Source organism: Rhinolophus sinicus, chromosome 17, assembly GCF_057876585.1.
Source record: "Rhinolophus sinicus isolate RSI-liver-muscle chromosome 17, RSI-T2T, whole genome shotgun sequence".
Taxonomy (NCBI): Eukaryota; Metazoa; Chordata; class Mammalia; order Chiroptera; family Rhinolophidae; genus Rhinolophus; species Rhinolophus sinicus.
Genome location: NC_142517.1, coordinates 194,137,631 through 194,152,373, shown reverse-complemented (window position 1 = coordinate 194,152,373; position 14,743 = coordinate 194,137,631). Strand labels below are relative to the sequence as shown.

The 14,743-nt window shown below is 34.7% G+C and overlaps 1 protein-coding gene across 1 annotated transcript in view; it reads left to right on the top strand.

The window, feature by feature from the left end:
• Positions 1-14,743, top strand: part of ABCA12 (ATP binding cassette subfamily A member 12) — a 163,866-nt gene that overhangs the window by 81,313 nt on the left and 67,810 nt on the right. The window contains exons 10-15 of the mRNA XM_019727083.3: positions 1,464-1,582; positions 2,628-2,734; positions 8,507-8,763; positions 8,856-8,968; positions 10,199-10,323; positions 11,967-12,140. Of these exons, the coding sequence (XP_019582642.3) occupies positions 1,464-1,582; positions 2,628-2,734; positions 8,507-8,763; positions 8,856-8,968; positions 10,199-10,323; positions 11,967-12,140 (895 nt within the window). The remainder of the gene's footprint in view (positions 1-1,463; positions 1,583-2,627; positions 2,735-8,506; positions 8,764-8,855; positions 8,969-10,198; positions 10,324-11,966; positions 12,141-14,743) is intronic.

Genomic DNA, 14,743 nt, shown 5'->3' with positions numbered 1-14,743 from the left:
AGTGTTCTTTAGGACGCTAAGAGAATAGCTTAGATGATATTTCAAGGTCACTTCTAGCCCAGCATTTTTCTATTTTAAGCTTAAAATTTTACCTCAAGAATCTCTTGTACCATTATATCTGGAAGTTTAGTTCAATATTTTGCTATTGAGCATTGCACCAGGATAGAAATGGCTGTATGCTATAATAACAATGACAGAGAAAAAGACAGCATTGGGAAGAGAGTCTCTGGTCAAAGAAATGCCTAAGCAAAAGCAAGAGGGCTTGGAAATGGTTGCTAGTTTTTTTATTTATTATTTATTTATCTTTTTTCTTAATGTGGAGGCTATGAATTGTATTTAAATAAGAATCAGCCATCCGATCAATTAGCTGTGCTCTGACTGCTAAATGAGAGACTATCTTGATATAGATTTTTTTTTCCTTTTTTAGTTCCTTAAGGATCCATTGTTTTTAACCCACATTTAAACACCCTGAGACTTCTTTAATGTTAATGCAAATACTTTCCTAGCTATGCCAGGAAAATCTCTCCTAATAGTATTTGAAAATGTAAGTTAAAGATCGGACAAGACTAGTTAATTGGTGTGTCGTGCAGTTTGATTCAAAGTAGATGATCCCCAAATCAGCCATTGACATTCATTCTATGTCTAGCAATAAAATTCAACAGTAGAAATTAAGAGAAGTTATTAAATAAATAGAGAAACAGCCTCGCAGTTAAAGTGGCAGAGCATAAATAACACACACGCATTTATTCGCTCACATCCGTGTGCCTCAAAAGCTTAGGCTAGTCCTCGTATGCCAGTCAATGTTAAAAGAAAGTGGTTAATTTGGGAATACTAAGTTGGTTGTTGTTGTTGTTTTTTTAAAGAATTTATACTGTTCAGTTGAATTCCACTATTTGAAAACTCATAATGAAATGAATTTAAATTTATTTAGAGGATGGTATGGTATAAAAGATCTAGCAGATCATCCAGCCCCCTACCTCTCATTTGACAAGAGAAGAAACTGAGGCCCAGGGTGGGGGGGGTTGCCAGATTTAGAGGAAAAAAGGAAAAGAAGAAGTGAAAAAAAAAAAGAAAGAAAAAGAAAACCATGCAGGACTCATATGGGATGTACTCACATTGAAAAAACTACTTACTATTAACCTGAAAATCAAATTTAACTGGGAGTTCTGTGTTTCATCAGGAACCTTTCACCCAGTGAGTTTCTTCCACATAAATATGCCTAAAGATGATCTTAATATCACTTATGATTAAATCTTTAAATAATTAAATATAATGATACTGCCCACGGAAAAGGTAAGTACTCAGAGAACCAAGAACCACACTGCCATTGTGCAGTTGGGATGAGGGATGATGTCCTACTTCACCGTGTTTCAATGTTCAAGCCAACCATGTCAATGAACTGAAAAAATGGCTTTGCTCCTTTGTATATGACCTAACTTACATATTCTTTTCTAATTCTATAGGCTCCTAATACTGGAAAACTTTGAAGATGCCCTCTTAAATATATCAGCAGATAGTCCTTATATTCCTTACTTGGCATGTATCAGAAATGTCACTGATAATTTGGCCAGGGGATCACAAGGTATTACTCTTCTTAATAGTGAAAATGCTGCTCATGGTTTCTACTTCTGTCCTAAAGTAGTAACTCTTTTAAGACATTTGTTTAAAAAAGAGAAAAAAATTAAAAATCTTAGTTTCCATTTGCATCAGTTTCAGTTTGATGGTTCAATATATGAAAGGAATATGTAATCATATTATTATGTTATTACTTCTCTTGCTGCTGCAAGGACCACCTGGTCACCTGGAAAAACTTTATAATGACCATACAACGGATAATGTGATACTGGCCACCTGGACAAACTTTCCGAAGGTGCAGAGTCATGAGGGGTTCACACAACACTTCATGATGTTTTCTATGCCCTTAATAATCTCAGTTGTCAAAATATAATGAAGATTGATAATATAGACTTGCAAACGCAGTTGTAAATTACATAAACAAAGGAATTTTTGTGGCAGACAGTTTTTACTTCCTACCTTTATACATTTTGTTTTCAATTTTCTGCCTATGAAGATTGCATTTATCAAATGTGTCTTTTTTTTCTTTTAAAGAGAAAAGTATCTGTTTTATCACATTTTGTAAGAGATGTATATTCACTTTTCCTACACCAAAATCATTTTTTGAGACTTAACGAGAAGTAAATAGTACAACAAATAATTAAACATGGTCTCTGTTTAGCAGGCCTGAATTAATTGAGGTCACAAAGGCATATTTGTGTTACAATGATTATACAACCTGTTCTTCCCTAAACACTTCAACTTAATGGTATGTCCAAAAGTCATAAATAAAAGCATATTCAGTTCACAAAGAGCCAAAATTGTTGCACACCTTTGCTAGAAATATTTTTGTCTCTAAGCAGAATATCTATGAATATTTTAAAAATAATGAACTCTATAGTCTCCAGGGTTCAAGGAAAGGTTAAATTTTCACTCCTCTTAGATTTAGATTGAACTAGACTATTGTCTTAGAAAAAAACTTAGTAATAAATTAGGATAAAAGTGTCTTTCAAATGGGTTTCCTAAATGACCTTGCAATTTACATAAGGTAACTTTTCTTCCCTCCTTTACAGAAAATTTAAGACTCCTGCAATCCACAATTCAATTTAAAAAATCTTTTCCTGAAAATGGTTCCTATGAGGATTACTTCTCTTCACTTCCTGAAGTCCTGAAATCAAAAGTAAGCCTTGAAAAAACCAAAACAAAAGAAAACCTCAAAACAAAAGAAAACAAGACCTCTAAACAAAACAAAACAAAACAAAACAAAACAAAACCTCAAAACAAAACAAAACAAGACAGCTTTTAGTTTAAGTTTTAAGTCTGTATCTTCATAAATACTGGTCCTATTTTGACTAGGTTCATGCTGCAAAAGGGTGACAGAAGTGTTCTGGTGCTGTATGGTGGCATTTTGTTTTTAATCAGTGAGTAACTGCATGAAACAACCCATAACAGCCTTATTGCAGGATGCACATACATCCACAAAGGAATAACTAATAATATACTTATCTTATTAAGCGTCAGGATTTGCAAAAGCATTCATAATATTATTTCTAACTGGAGACGGCTTTCATTTCTAAAACTAAAATTCAACTTCAAAAGCTGATGTTTTAGACTTCACAGTGTCCAAAAAAATCTCAGAAGTTGACTCACCTTATTTTTATTATTGCCATCAGAAGCAGAAACTAATAATTCATATCAAAGTGTATGCCATTGAAGAAAAGCAACTACAAGCATTTAAAACTGAAGTTTGTCTGAATTGGTTCATGTTTGTCTGTCTATTCTTTGTTTAGCTCATGTATGTAGTGTGCAGGTTATCATGAAATTCACTTCATTTCTTAAATAACCCTATTAAATTTTGAAAGCAACTTTCCTAGTAAGAACAGCAGTTTAATTTGATTTATGTAGGCAGGGATAAAGTAAAATTAGAATTGGTTTATTCAGGGCAAGCATGACTTGCTGTATAGTCAACATGGTATAATTAAGCAGGCATCTAAAACATATGTCCATGTATATTACAAACAAATATACTAGTTAGATTACTTTCATTTTAGTCCTGGTCTTCTACACAAATCAAAATTTCTAGTGTACTTAATTTAGCACTATCTTAATGTGTTTGTGTGAAGGAGAAGGAAGTTATGCATTCATCTGGAAAATTCCTGCTCATCTTTCAAGGACAAGTTTAAATGTCACTATTATGATATTAGAGTATCGTCTTTCTCCCTGTTTCCCAGCCAGCATAATGACTTTGTGCACATATAATATTAATCCATACTTTCATTCCATCCATCATCTGTGCTCCCTTAACACTAATGTATTTCTTTAAAAGACATAATCTCTAACCCCGAAATCTTTATAATTAATTCAGTGGAGATGGAAAAGCAGACAGCAATTATAGCACAGTGAGATAAGTGTTGTGATAGGCGAAAGGACAGGATTCTGTGTATGGATGTGGGGTATTTAACTCAGCTTGCTGGGGATGAAGGTAGAGAGAAAAAAAATTGAGGAAGAAATAACGCTTACTCTGAGTCTCACAGGCCTGTGTAGGATTAGGTTACAGTCCTACATTCCAGACATAGAGACCTACATTTCTAAGACACAGATGTGAACCTGAAGGATAGATAAAGGTTACTCGGGGTCATATGTCCAGCTGGAGCTGGAGGGGCCTATGGGAGAGGCAAGAAAGCGGGATGCAGAGAGACTGGGCCCAGATCCGAAAAGCCTCTTCATGTTTAGTCAAAAAATTAGAATCTAATCCTGAAAATTGTGAATTTGAAGGTGACATTTGCATTTTAGAAAGAGATCTCTCTGGGAGAATCATGGAGAATCAGTTGGAACAAAGCCAAATATGTGATATTTAGAGTAACCTAAGCAAAAAGTGAGACTGTCAGTGGCAGAGACTAGAAGGAAGGGATAGTTTCAAGAGCAATGCAGGAGGCTGAGTTGACACAAAATGGCAGCTGGTTAGGTGTGAGGCATAAGAGAGAGAGTCTCTGGTGACACCGATTTCTGGCTTTTGGAACCTGTTACTTAGCATTATAGTTTGTTATATATGCAGGGTCTATTTCCCACACATGTAAACTCTGATGAAATTATGCCTTCTGCATCTCTAACGCCTCTATCACATAGTAGGAGTTTAAGACTTGACTTTTGAATGTATGAACAAATGAGGGTGTTAAAGTAGAGCCCTGGAGATGTAATTGTGTTACTTGGACAATTACTAATTGTAGTTCTGAATTTGCAAAGCAACTGGGCAGTTCACAACATACACTAGAGAAATGGAAATGGTACATTCTCAATCATCTCCGCTAATGGAATGGGAATGGAGCTAAGAATAATTTAAAACAGCATCCACAGTTTTAATATACTGTTCCCCTTGAGGGTTATACTAGGAAAAAAGTTCTAGAAGGCCCAGAAGTGGAAATAAACTACAATTTTGTCCCTTGGGTAGAAAAATCTATTGTCCTTTATAACAAGCATGGCTGCTGTTTGCAACTGCCAGAACCCATTCAACTAAGACTGCAAGATCTATGAGGCACGTGGCTAAGTCTGTCCCTTTACGGTTGTGTCCTCAGCCCCTGGCACATGGAAAACGTCCACTACGTATCACTGAAAGAGTTAAGACAAACACCTGGAGTTTCACAATAACGATGCTTTCACTTCCCTGCTTTGCCATCCTTGATAATGAGTGCCCTGATTGTGACAGTCAGACAGTCAGTTAGGGCCCACCCATTCCAAAACATCATTCATGGTATTTCTAAGAAGGTTTAGACCTTCCAGTATGTCACATACCTGTCTTTCCTTGGTGACTTTTCCTCTGTTTCCACCCCTCTGTCCTAACTCTAACAGTCTACACTTGAGGTTTTTTTTTTTGTTTTTTTTTTCCCCTTCTTCCCATCATTGTCTGTTTTATCCTTTTTCTTTCCAATCTCTTGTGGAAAAGGTCACTTCCTGTTTGGGGAACGACACATAAAGTGGATATTCCTCCTAATGGGCAGAAATAATACAATATTTTCTTTGTCACTCCTTTACATTTTTATATAGTCCCCTTTCCCCTGCCAAGAGCCCAGGACTGTTGCTGTTTTATCATTTTTATGCCTATGATATTTTGAGGTGTAGACCACCGTGTCGCTTACAATCCTGATTCAGATGCATTTGGGAACCATAGACGGGGGAATTCAGTTGCAGCTGGATGTGGAATTAATTATGGGTCATTGTTCAAGTTTAGGCCTGAGCCCTTACTCACAATGTGGACCAGAGTGGTGATAAAGGAGAAAGGGGCTCTCTCTATCTGAGGCTGTGACAAACCTGAAATCTGGACTTGACACATACTTTTGAAGAGAGAATTATAATTCTCTGAGCTTATATTGATTATCAATGATCCATAAAGCTTCAAAAGGTTAATGCATATATTGCTTTTAGAAGACAGTAGTAAATGACAAATACTAAATGACCATCATGTTGCTTCTGCACTGAAGACCCTGAATTAAATTCTAATTTCAGAGAACGAAATCTACTTCAGTAGCATGGCTAGATATCTACTTCTTCTTCTATAACTTTTATCAGGCCAAGATTATACTATATCAACGTGTATTGATCTCTCATACATACCATGTTTTACCGAAAATAAGACCTAGCTGGACGATCAGCTCTAATACGTCTTTTGGAGCAAAAATTAATATAAGACCTGGTATTATATTATATTGTACTATACTATACTATACTATATTATATTATAGTAAAATAAGACTGGGTCTTCTATTAATTTTTGCTCCAAAAGACGCATTAGAGCTGACTGTCTGGCTAGGTCTTATTTTCAGGCAAATGCAGTATATGTCAAACTTGCAACTAAAAATACGTAGTTTGGTCTCTACTGAGTAAAAGTAATTCAAATTTACTACACTCTCAAATACTCAATTCAAACAAATATATTGGGCTACCAGTATTTATTCTTTTATTTAAGAAATCACTAAAATAAAAGTCACTGGAGGATGTGGCAGGCAGGCTTGTCTCCATTCATTAGAAGTTTAATCATATCTAGTATTTGGAAAATCAAAGGAACGGAACTGAGTGGCCAACATGTAGTTATAGCTGGTAAAATGATTGGATCTCTTACATAATGGAAAATTTCTCATAGCAATAAGACATAGCAAGTAGAATTTTAATACGTATGAGGCCATTTTAGATAGTTCAAAGCCAGAAGTCATTTAGAATATTAAATAGGAAAATAGGCCCAAAATATTTGTTATCTAAGATGATTAGTGTTTAATTGCTACCGCCTGCATGTAGTTACTATAAACCTCTCATCCAAGATACACCCTTGTGCTTTTCCCTTTTGATATATGGAAGGAAATATTCCAAACATTTGCCTGTCTCATAAAACAATTCATTTCTGTCAAAATACAACTTCTGATTGGAAATTGAGCTGCCATGAATGACACATATATTTGCTTTTTCAGATGTTGCTCCAAATTATTTGACTTCTTAAAAGGAATAGCTGTAAGGGAGCTTCCAAGCATGACAGACCGGGCTTTCCCTGAGGCCTAATTTTTCCCCCAGAAAGTATGACTTGGGGATATATCCTCAAAACACACATAGCATAGTGAAGCGCAGAAAGTATAGGTGACGGGGTAGGAAATTAGTTGATTTCCATTTTTCTCCTTTTCCTCCCAGTGTGGTATTTTAAGCCTGTTTAAAGCAGATCCATAGAACAAAGGCACCTAGTTTCCCTGGATAGGTATCAGGGTAACGTCAGAAGATAATGTCAGTAACACATTCTAAATGCAGTCTTTTTAGTGCATGTGATTCTCAGGCTGCAGTTTACAAAGGCTTTTCTTGTCAGTTAAGTTTTTAAATTGTGGTAACATACACATAACATAAAATTTACCACCTTAACCGTTTTTAACTGTATAGTTCAGTCCTGTTAGTTAAACACTTCCACAACATCGTGCAAGCAATTCTTTTAATCTTGCAAAACTGAAAGCCTGTACCCTTTAAATAACAACTACCCATCCCTCTCTCTTTCTAGTCCCTGACAACTGTAATTCCACTTTCTGTCACTATGAATTTCACTAATCTAAGTAGCTTACTTTAGATAAGTAGGATCATCCTGTATTTATTGTTTTGTGATCGGCTTACTTCACTTAGCATAGCATCCTCAAGGTTCATCATGTTGTAGCAGGTGTCTGAATTTCTTTCCCTTTTAGGGCGGAATAACATTCCATTGCATGTATAGACCACATCATATTTATCCATTCATCTGTCAATGAGCAGTTGGGTTGCTTCCACCTCTTGGCTATTGTGAATAATGCTGCTATGAACGTGGGTATAAATATCTGTTCAAAATCCAGTACTTTGAGGTATATACTCAGAAGTGGAATTGTTAAATTGTATGGTGATCCTATTTTTAATTTTTCAGGAACCCCCATACTGTTTTCTTTAGTGGCTGCATCACTTTACATTCCCACCAGCAGTGCACAAGGATTCTAATTTCTCCACAGCCTTGCTAACACTTGTTATTTTCTGTTTTTTTATTTTTTTATTTTGATAGTAGCCATCCAAATGGGTATGAGGAAGAAAGACTTGAAGTTCCAAACCAAACCTGCTTTGCTATCTGCACTTACACCTGATTTAAAATATAAACTAAAATATAAAATCAGTTTAAGTATTTGTGATGTAAATGGGATAAAACTAAACTACATCTTCTTAAACTGTGAATCTATAAGATATGAGTTTAGCTGGGAAAGACAGTTCTAATAGGTCCAAAAGTTTTATAAAATTCTTAAGAGAACAATAAACTCACATGACAGAAAACAGTGCTTTGTGGTAAAACTGTTGCCAACTAAACACCTATGCAAAAATTGTTGAAGTGAATCAATTTTGGTTGCTCATTAGCAACTAAATATTTAAAATAATGTAACTAATCTATTTCCCGCTCTTTCCCCCTTCTGGAAAGGTGACTCAGCTTAGAAACTTGACTGAACTTCTTTGTGAATCTGAAACATTCAATTCAGTAGAGAAAATGTGCCAGCTCTCTAACATGAACTTCAGCAACCTGTGTGAAGAGAGTGTATTTCATGTGCAACTCCTGGAAGCAGCAGAGCTTGGCACCGAAATCACAACCAGCTTACTGTACCATGACAATATCATATCTAATAAACTGAGGGATTTGCTTACTGGGGATCCAGTCAAAATTAATTTAAATGTGGATCGGTAAGTTTTTCCATTGTCTTCTGCCTTGGTGAAATCCCTTCTGAAATTACTGAAATGCCTAGTCCAATTTCTTCTCTTCTGTTTCATTCCAGGTTTCTAGAACAGGCATTGCAAATGAATTACTTGGAAAATATCACACGATTAATGCCAGCCATAGAATCCATGCTGCATGTCAATAACACTGCAAACACTTCTGAAAAACCAGGTGTGTCCCCATCCATATTTTAAATGCTGTTTTATTAGAAAATGTGTGACTCTCATGCTGCAGTTTTAAGAAAGGCTTTTTTGAAGTTCCCCATGAAAACTGCTTTGTATCTGCCCTTGCCTATCAGAAACCTGAAGCTTTGAAATATGGTTACTTGTCTAAAGCAAAAGCACGGAAAGCTAGCAGAGAATGAAACAGGAAAACTTGATTTCACAGCAAAAAAATCTTCAAAAATTTAGCTAGTTAGACTACTTCCCTTTTGTTTCTCTGATATATTAAAGTGCATTAGGTAGTTGGTTGTAAGAGCTAGGATGAAATTTATTTACTTCTATGCGAATAATATGATTTAAAAAATAAAAAAAAGATGTGCTTCTCTCTATAGAAATCTCAATTCAGAAGCTCCTATTAGTATTCTGAGCATGATGTATCACACATACGTTTCTTCTTTGCACAATACCTCAATACTGAAAAGAAAGGCATTCAGAATTTTGGACAACAGACAGCCACAAAATTGGAAGGGCACTAAGTCCAAAAATAAAGAAAGTGTATTTGCATAAGGGGTACTTCATAAGGAAATCGAAAGGCATTTGCAGAAATAAAGGCATTTGGCAGAAATCATCATCTGCCAAAATAAAGTTGAAATATTATGCATTAAAAGACCTAGATATGAAATAATTATAATCAAAGAGTTTGAAGTTAAACGCATTCTATTTAAAAGTGAAGTAATGATTATGAAAACCCTTTATAAACTGTAGAGTGCTGGGCAAAGTTAAGGAAAAATGTCCTGCAGCATTATGTTGCGGAATTAGTTAACCTTGCCCTAAGTTGACAATATTATATGATCCGAGGTTAAAAAGCATTCTGAATTTGTGTGATGTTTTAAATCAAATGGAGAGAGGTATATTTAGTACAGTATGTGGTCTGAATCTATGAGGAAACCATATTTTCCTTGAATGAAACTTGAGTTGTAGACATCTAAGGAAAGTTTATAAAACAGATCAATCTGTTACTTTGGCTTAATGATGTCATTAATAGGAATAAGTCTAATTCAGATAGAAATACATCCTAAAAGCGCAAAGTTTTCCAGAACTGGTAGATTTCTGTTCTTGACACAAGGCATATATGTTGAATATATGTTTTAGTCAAAAAGGTTTCTCTGTGTTAGTACAACTAAAACAAGTTATATTGCAACCAACATGTGTTTTGGTTTTGTTTGTTTGTTTCTTGCAGGTCAATTAATAGAAATGTTTAAAAATGTTGAAGAGCTGAAGGAAGAACTGAGGAGAATGACAGGAATGTCCAACAGGAGTATAGATAATTTGCTGGCCATTCCTATCCCAGATAAGAGAGCTGAGGTGAGGTGGAATGTATTTGTATTTACATCCAGTTTTTTTCTTTCTTTTTTTAGTCTAAATAGCATTTAGTATTTGTTGAGCACTTATCAGTAAAATACTGAGTAGTTGAATGCAGTAGGTGAATTTTTCATGAAAGTGATAAAATTAGAGGCCTAATTCTTAAGTGAATAGAAAAGAAAAATCCTGAAGAATATTATCACTGTTCCTTTCCCTCTAGCCTTCCTTCTCCTTCTTCTTGCTTCCTTTGTCCTCTCCTTTTCTTTACCCCCAGGTGGTTTTCTTAAGTGTGTCTCGCAGTGAGATCTTTGTATTCATTATCACAGTCACATTATCTGAGGTAAATTTGCACATTCTATTATGATAATATCAAAATAAAATTTCAGTAATCTAATTGGGAAAAAAAAACCCAGACTATTTACAATTTGTTGAAACAAAAATAATAAAGAGAATACTCATTTTTGCTTTTTAAAAGTCCCAAGACAAGACACAGTATATAAAATATACATGGTCAAGGGAATTCTGGGTAAGTTTGTGGATGTAGTGAACATGTGTTGGTTGTGAAAATGAATAATGTCATTTCCTTATAGAATGATAACAGGGTTTTCCACTTGAAATGTCTTATCTTTTATCCACTGTCCAAGTCCATTGTCTGGAAGTGTCATAGAAATTTTCCAAAATAGATGCAAAGCTTAAGGCTTCCTTCATTTAAAACGAGCGTGTGTCATTTCTAAGCACATTCTCCAATATTGGATAATTTTTTTTTTAAACCTTTAAGGCTGCCTTTGGAAAATATTTTTACTTGTGTCATGTTAATTGGTTCTCCCATATAAAAATTAAAATTGCTTTGCCTTCACTTTTTTCCTCTTATCCCAGCAAATAATATTCATTCGCCTTTTCCCTTTGATCTCACCTTTTGCTCATTAGATCCTCAGATCTAATTTTAGCAATCATCTTTTTGGCTTCTGAGGAGCAGATGCATTTTAATAAATTAAAACATGTAAATGGAGAACATACATTCTTATTATCTTCAAAAGGAAAGAGACAAGTTTCTATAATCTTGACTTTCTGAAACTTTTCTCTTTATTTCAACTCAGTGGCACTGGAGATGACATCTTTTTTCCACATTCACACCTCATTTTTTACACAACCATTACTGTGCAGGATGGTTATTCACATTATGTGTGATTCTGGGCCTTTTTTCTTTGTCTTTCATCTCTGGATTCAAGAGTTTCATTGTACAAGATTATAACTTCAAGCGATTATAAAAATTAAATGCAATTCTAATAAACTAAGGTTAAAGTTTAAAGCCAGCACGAATCTTGTATTAGTATTTTCTACCAAATTACTCCATACCAATAATCTTTCTTGGTACCATCATTCACCCAGTCATTCAAGCTAGAAACCTGGGAATCATTGTCAACCCCTCTGTCTCTTTTCCCATCTTATTTCGTAAGCTTTCCAGTGAACTATGGGTTCTCTATAGTTTTATTGATAGTAATTAGTGCTTTAAATAAAGTATTTCCTTTTGAGGATAATGTCATATTCTTAAATGACGTCTAAGAGTATTAGAAAAACCTCTCAAGAGGGACAGATTGCTCTCAAAGGATTCATAGCTAAAATATTTTTCTTCCTTCAACTTGTAGATTATTTCTCATGTGTTCTGGTGGCATGCTTGTGATGCTAATATGACCAATCCCAAATTGGAAGATGCAGTGAAGGAACTCTGCAGCCTGCCTCTTCCAGAGAGATCCCGTCGGTCTTACCTCATTGGACTCACTCTTCTGCATTACTTAGACATTTACAACTTCACGTACAAGGCAAGTTGCTGTTGATGAAATAGTTTTATAGTCATTGTTTAGTATAAAAATATTTGATTACACGTGTGTGCTCTCTGATACTATAAGGAGGGAGATCTATGTATGTAGCTTTCGGAATTATAGTTTTATTTTAGAGTTAAATGGGACCTTTGAGATCAGATAGTGCCAATTGGCACATTTATAGGTGAGGAAATTAACATTATTGCCTCACTAACTCTCAGTTTGTATATCCAAGACCAGGAAATTAAATTCAATAGATACTATATTAAAGTGTAAAGCACAAATGTTATGATAATTTGTTTTACAGTAAACAAGCATTAATTTTGTAGGATAAAAATAAAGATAAGAACAAAGGTTATGTATTTATTTTTTTGAGTAAAAGAATGAGGGTTTTTGTGTGTTTAAAAAAAATTTTGTGTTTCCTTCATTGATTTAGGTAGAGGCTGCCATTAGTTATCCAGCAGAACAAAACAAATGGTCATTATAGGGCTTGGTAAAGTCAGCAATGACTCCATCTTGCAATAAGTAGCTGTTTATAAGTACTTATTTGATAAAAAATTGAAAGAAAAATATAAACATAGGAAAACTAAGCACTATGTTTATCCATATCTATAGTAGGTCAAAAATATTTACATGTTATTGAAAAAGCTGAAAAAAAAAAAGTCTTTCTTTTTTGGTAAGAAAAACCAAAAGCAACATGGCTGACTTATATTGTTGAAACATAACAAAGGGGATGGAATGTTTTAGGACTGCTTGTAAAAAATCCGTTTCTGAGTCCTCATTATCTCACACCTCTATTTCTGTAATGACCTTTAAAATTGGCCTCCCTGCCTCCACACTTATCCCCTCCCCCCTCTCCACCCCTAAGCAGCCAGAGTGATCCTTTGAAAACTGAGTCACATATCACTGCTCTGCTTAACACCTTCTAGTGGCTCTCCATTTTATTCAAGTAAGGCCCCAGATTCTATAAAGACTCCATCATCTTCACAATCCCTCCTCATCTAAAATTCTGTTTATTTGACTATGTCCTGGGTTGAGGGCTGCCGTGTAGCATAAGTGAGGCACCCTTCACATGATTTGCAAGGTTATTTGTCTTTACTTAACACTGACTTCAATAAGGCCAACTCTGACCACCCTATTTAAGATGCAACCAACCTCACCTATGGTACTCTCAAACCTCTTTTCCTTGCTCTATTTGTTATCTATTGCCCTTCCGGAATAATACTATATCTTTTCTTTAATATTCATTTTTATTATTTGTTTTCTGTACACACACCATTAGGATATAAGCTCTATAGTTCCTCTTTGATCACCGAAACACCTCAAATACCAAGAACGGTGCTTGGCCCATAGAGGAACTCAGAAAATACCTCTGAGCTAAACAAACATTTATTTCATGTAAACTATAACCTGAAACACATTTGAAATGATATTATTAATTTTGTTCATCTAAAATTTTAATTCTTATTTTATAATGCCTCAGCCGAGCAGATATCAAACCAAATATTTCTTGTTGAGTCTAGTAATTAAACGTGCATTTGATAAGCCGAAGATTGTACCTAATTCTTTTAGGTGCTGCACACAAAAATAATGAAGATTTTCTCATCACTAGTCAAGTTATTTCACATCAATGTAGTAATACCTAGAATTTTGGAAGAAATTGAACGAAAAATTAGAATGTTGATTCTAATTTAGAAAAATCTGATTGCAATTAGTAGCTGTGCTATTGAGGCAGCTATGTCTTCATGACATCTTTCCAACTGAATCTTGTGTTTATAACAGTGATTTATTTCTTCATTGGACATGCCAAGAGCTTTTCTTCCTAATGGACCTCACACATTTCCCCTTCTGCCTATAGCCTTCCTCTCCTTATACTAGCTATGGGTTTTTCTTTCTCTCTTTTGGGGTTCCATCTTGGAAAGACCTCTTTTGATTTCTTAGCTAAACTTTCCTTACCTCCTCATATCACCTAGCCTTTTGTTTGTTGACTTGTTTGATATCTGTTCCTATTAGACCAAATTTCCTTTAGTGGAAGGAGGATTCTAATGTGAGCACCACTGTATGCCTATCACCTCACCCAGTGCTGGGAGCACAGTGGGCATTTAATTAATATTTATTGAATAAATAAATGAATGAGATGATAAAATTATTTTAAAGTTCTAAACTATTTTCAATGTGTTTTTTTTTTCTGTAGCAGCAAAGCATTATGAGATTATGATTAAGCTTGATAAATTATGTGAGCTTTTTGACAGAGCCTTTCTGCTTTTAAGGAGCATGTTATATGGTTTTTGAGCAATAGTATACATGAAGAATTATATAATTGATATCTGCCTTTCTGACTTTTAAAATAATTTATTTTTGGCAACCTTATTGAGGTATAATTTATATACCATAAAATTCATTCATTTTAAGTGTACAGTTGAATGACTTTTTTTTTTCAGTAAATGTCTAGAATTGTGCAACTATTACCATGATCTAATACTGAAATGTTTCCATCAACCCAAAAGAAGCCTATGTCCATTTATAATCACTTCTCATTCGGACCTCTAGCCTTGGCAACCCCTAATCTGTTTTCTGTCTCTATAGATTTGCCTTCTTTAGAC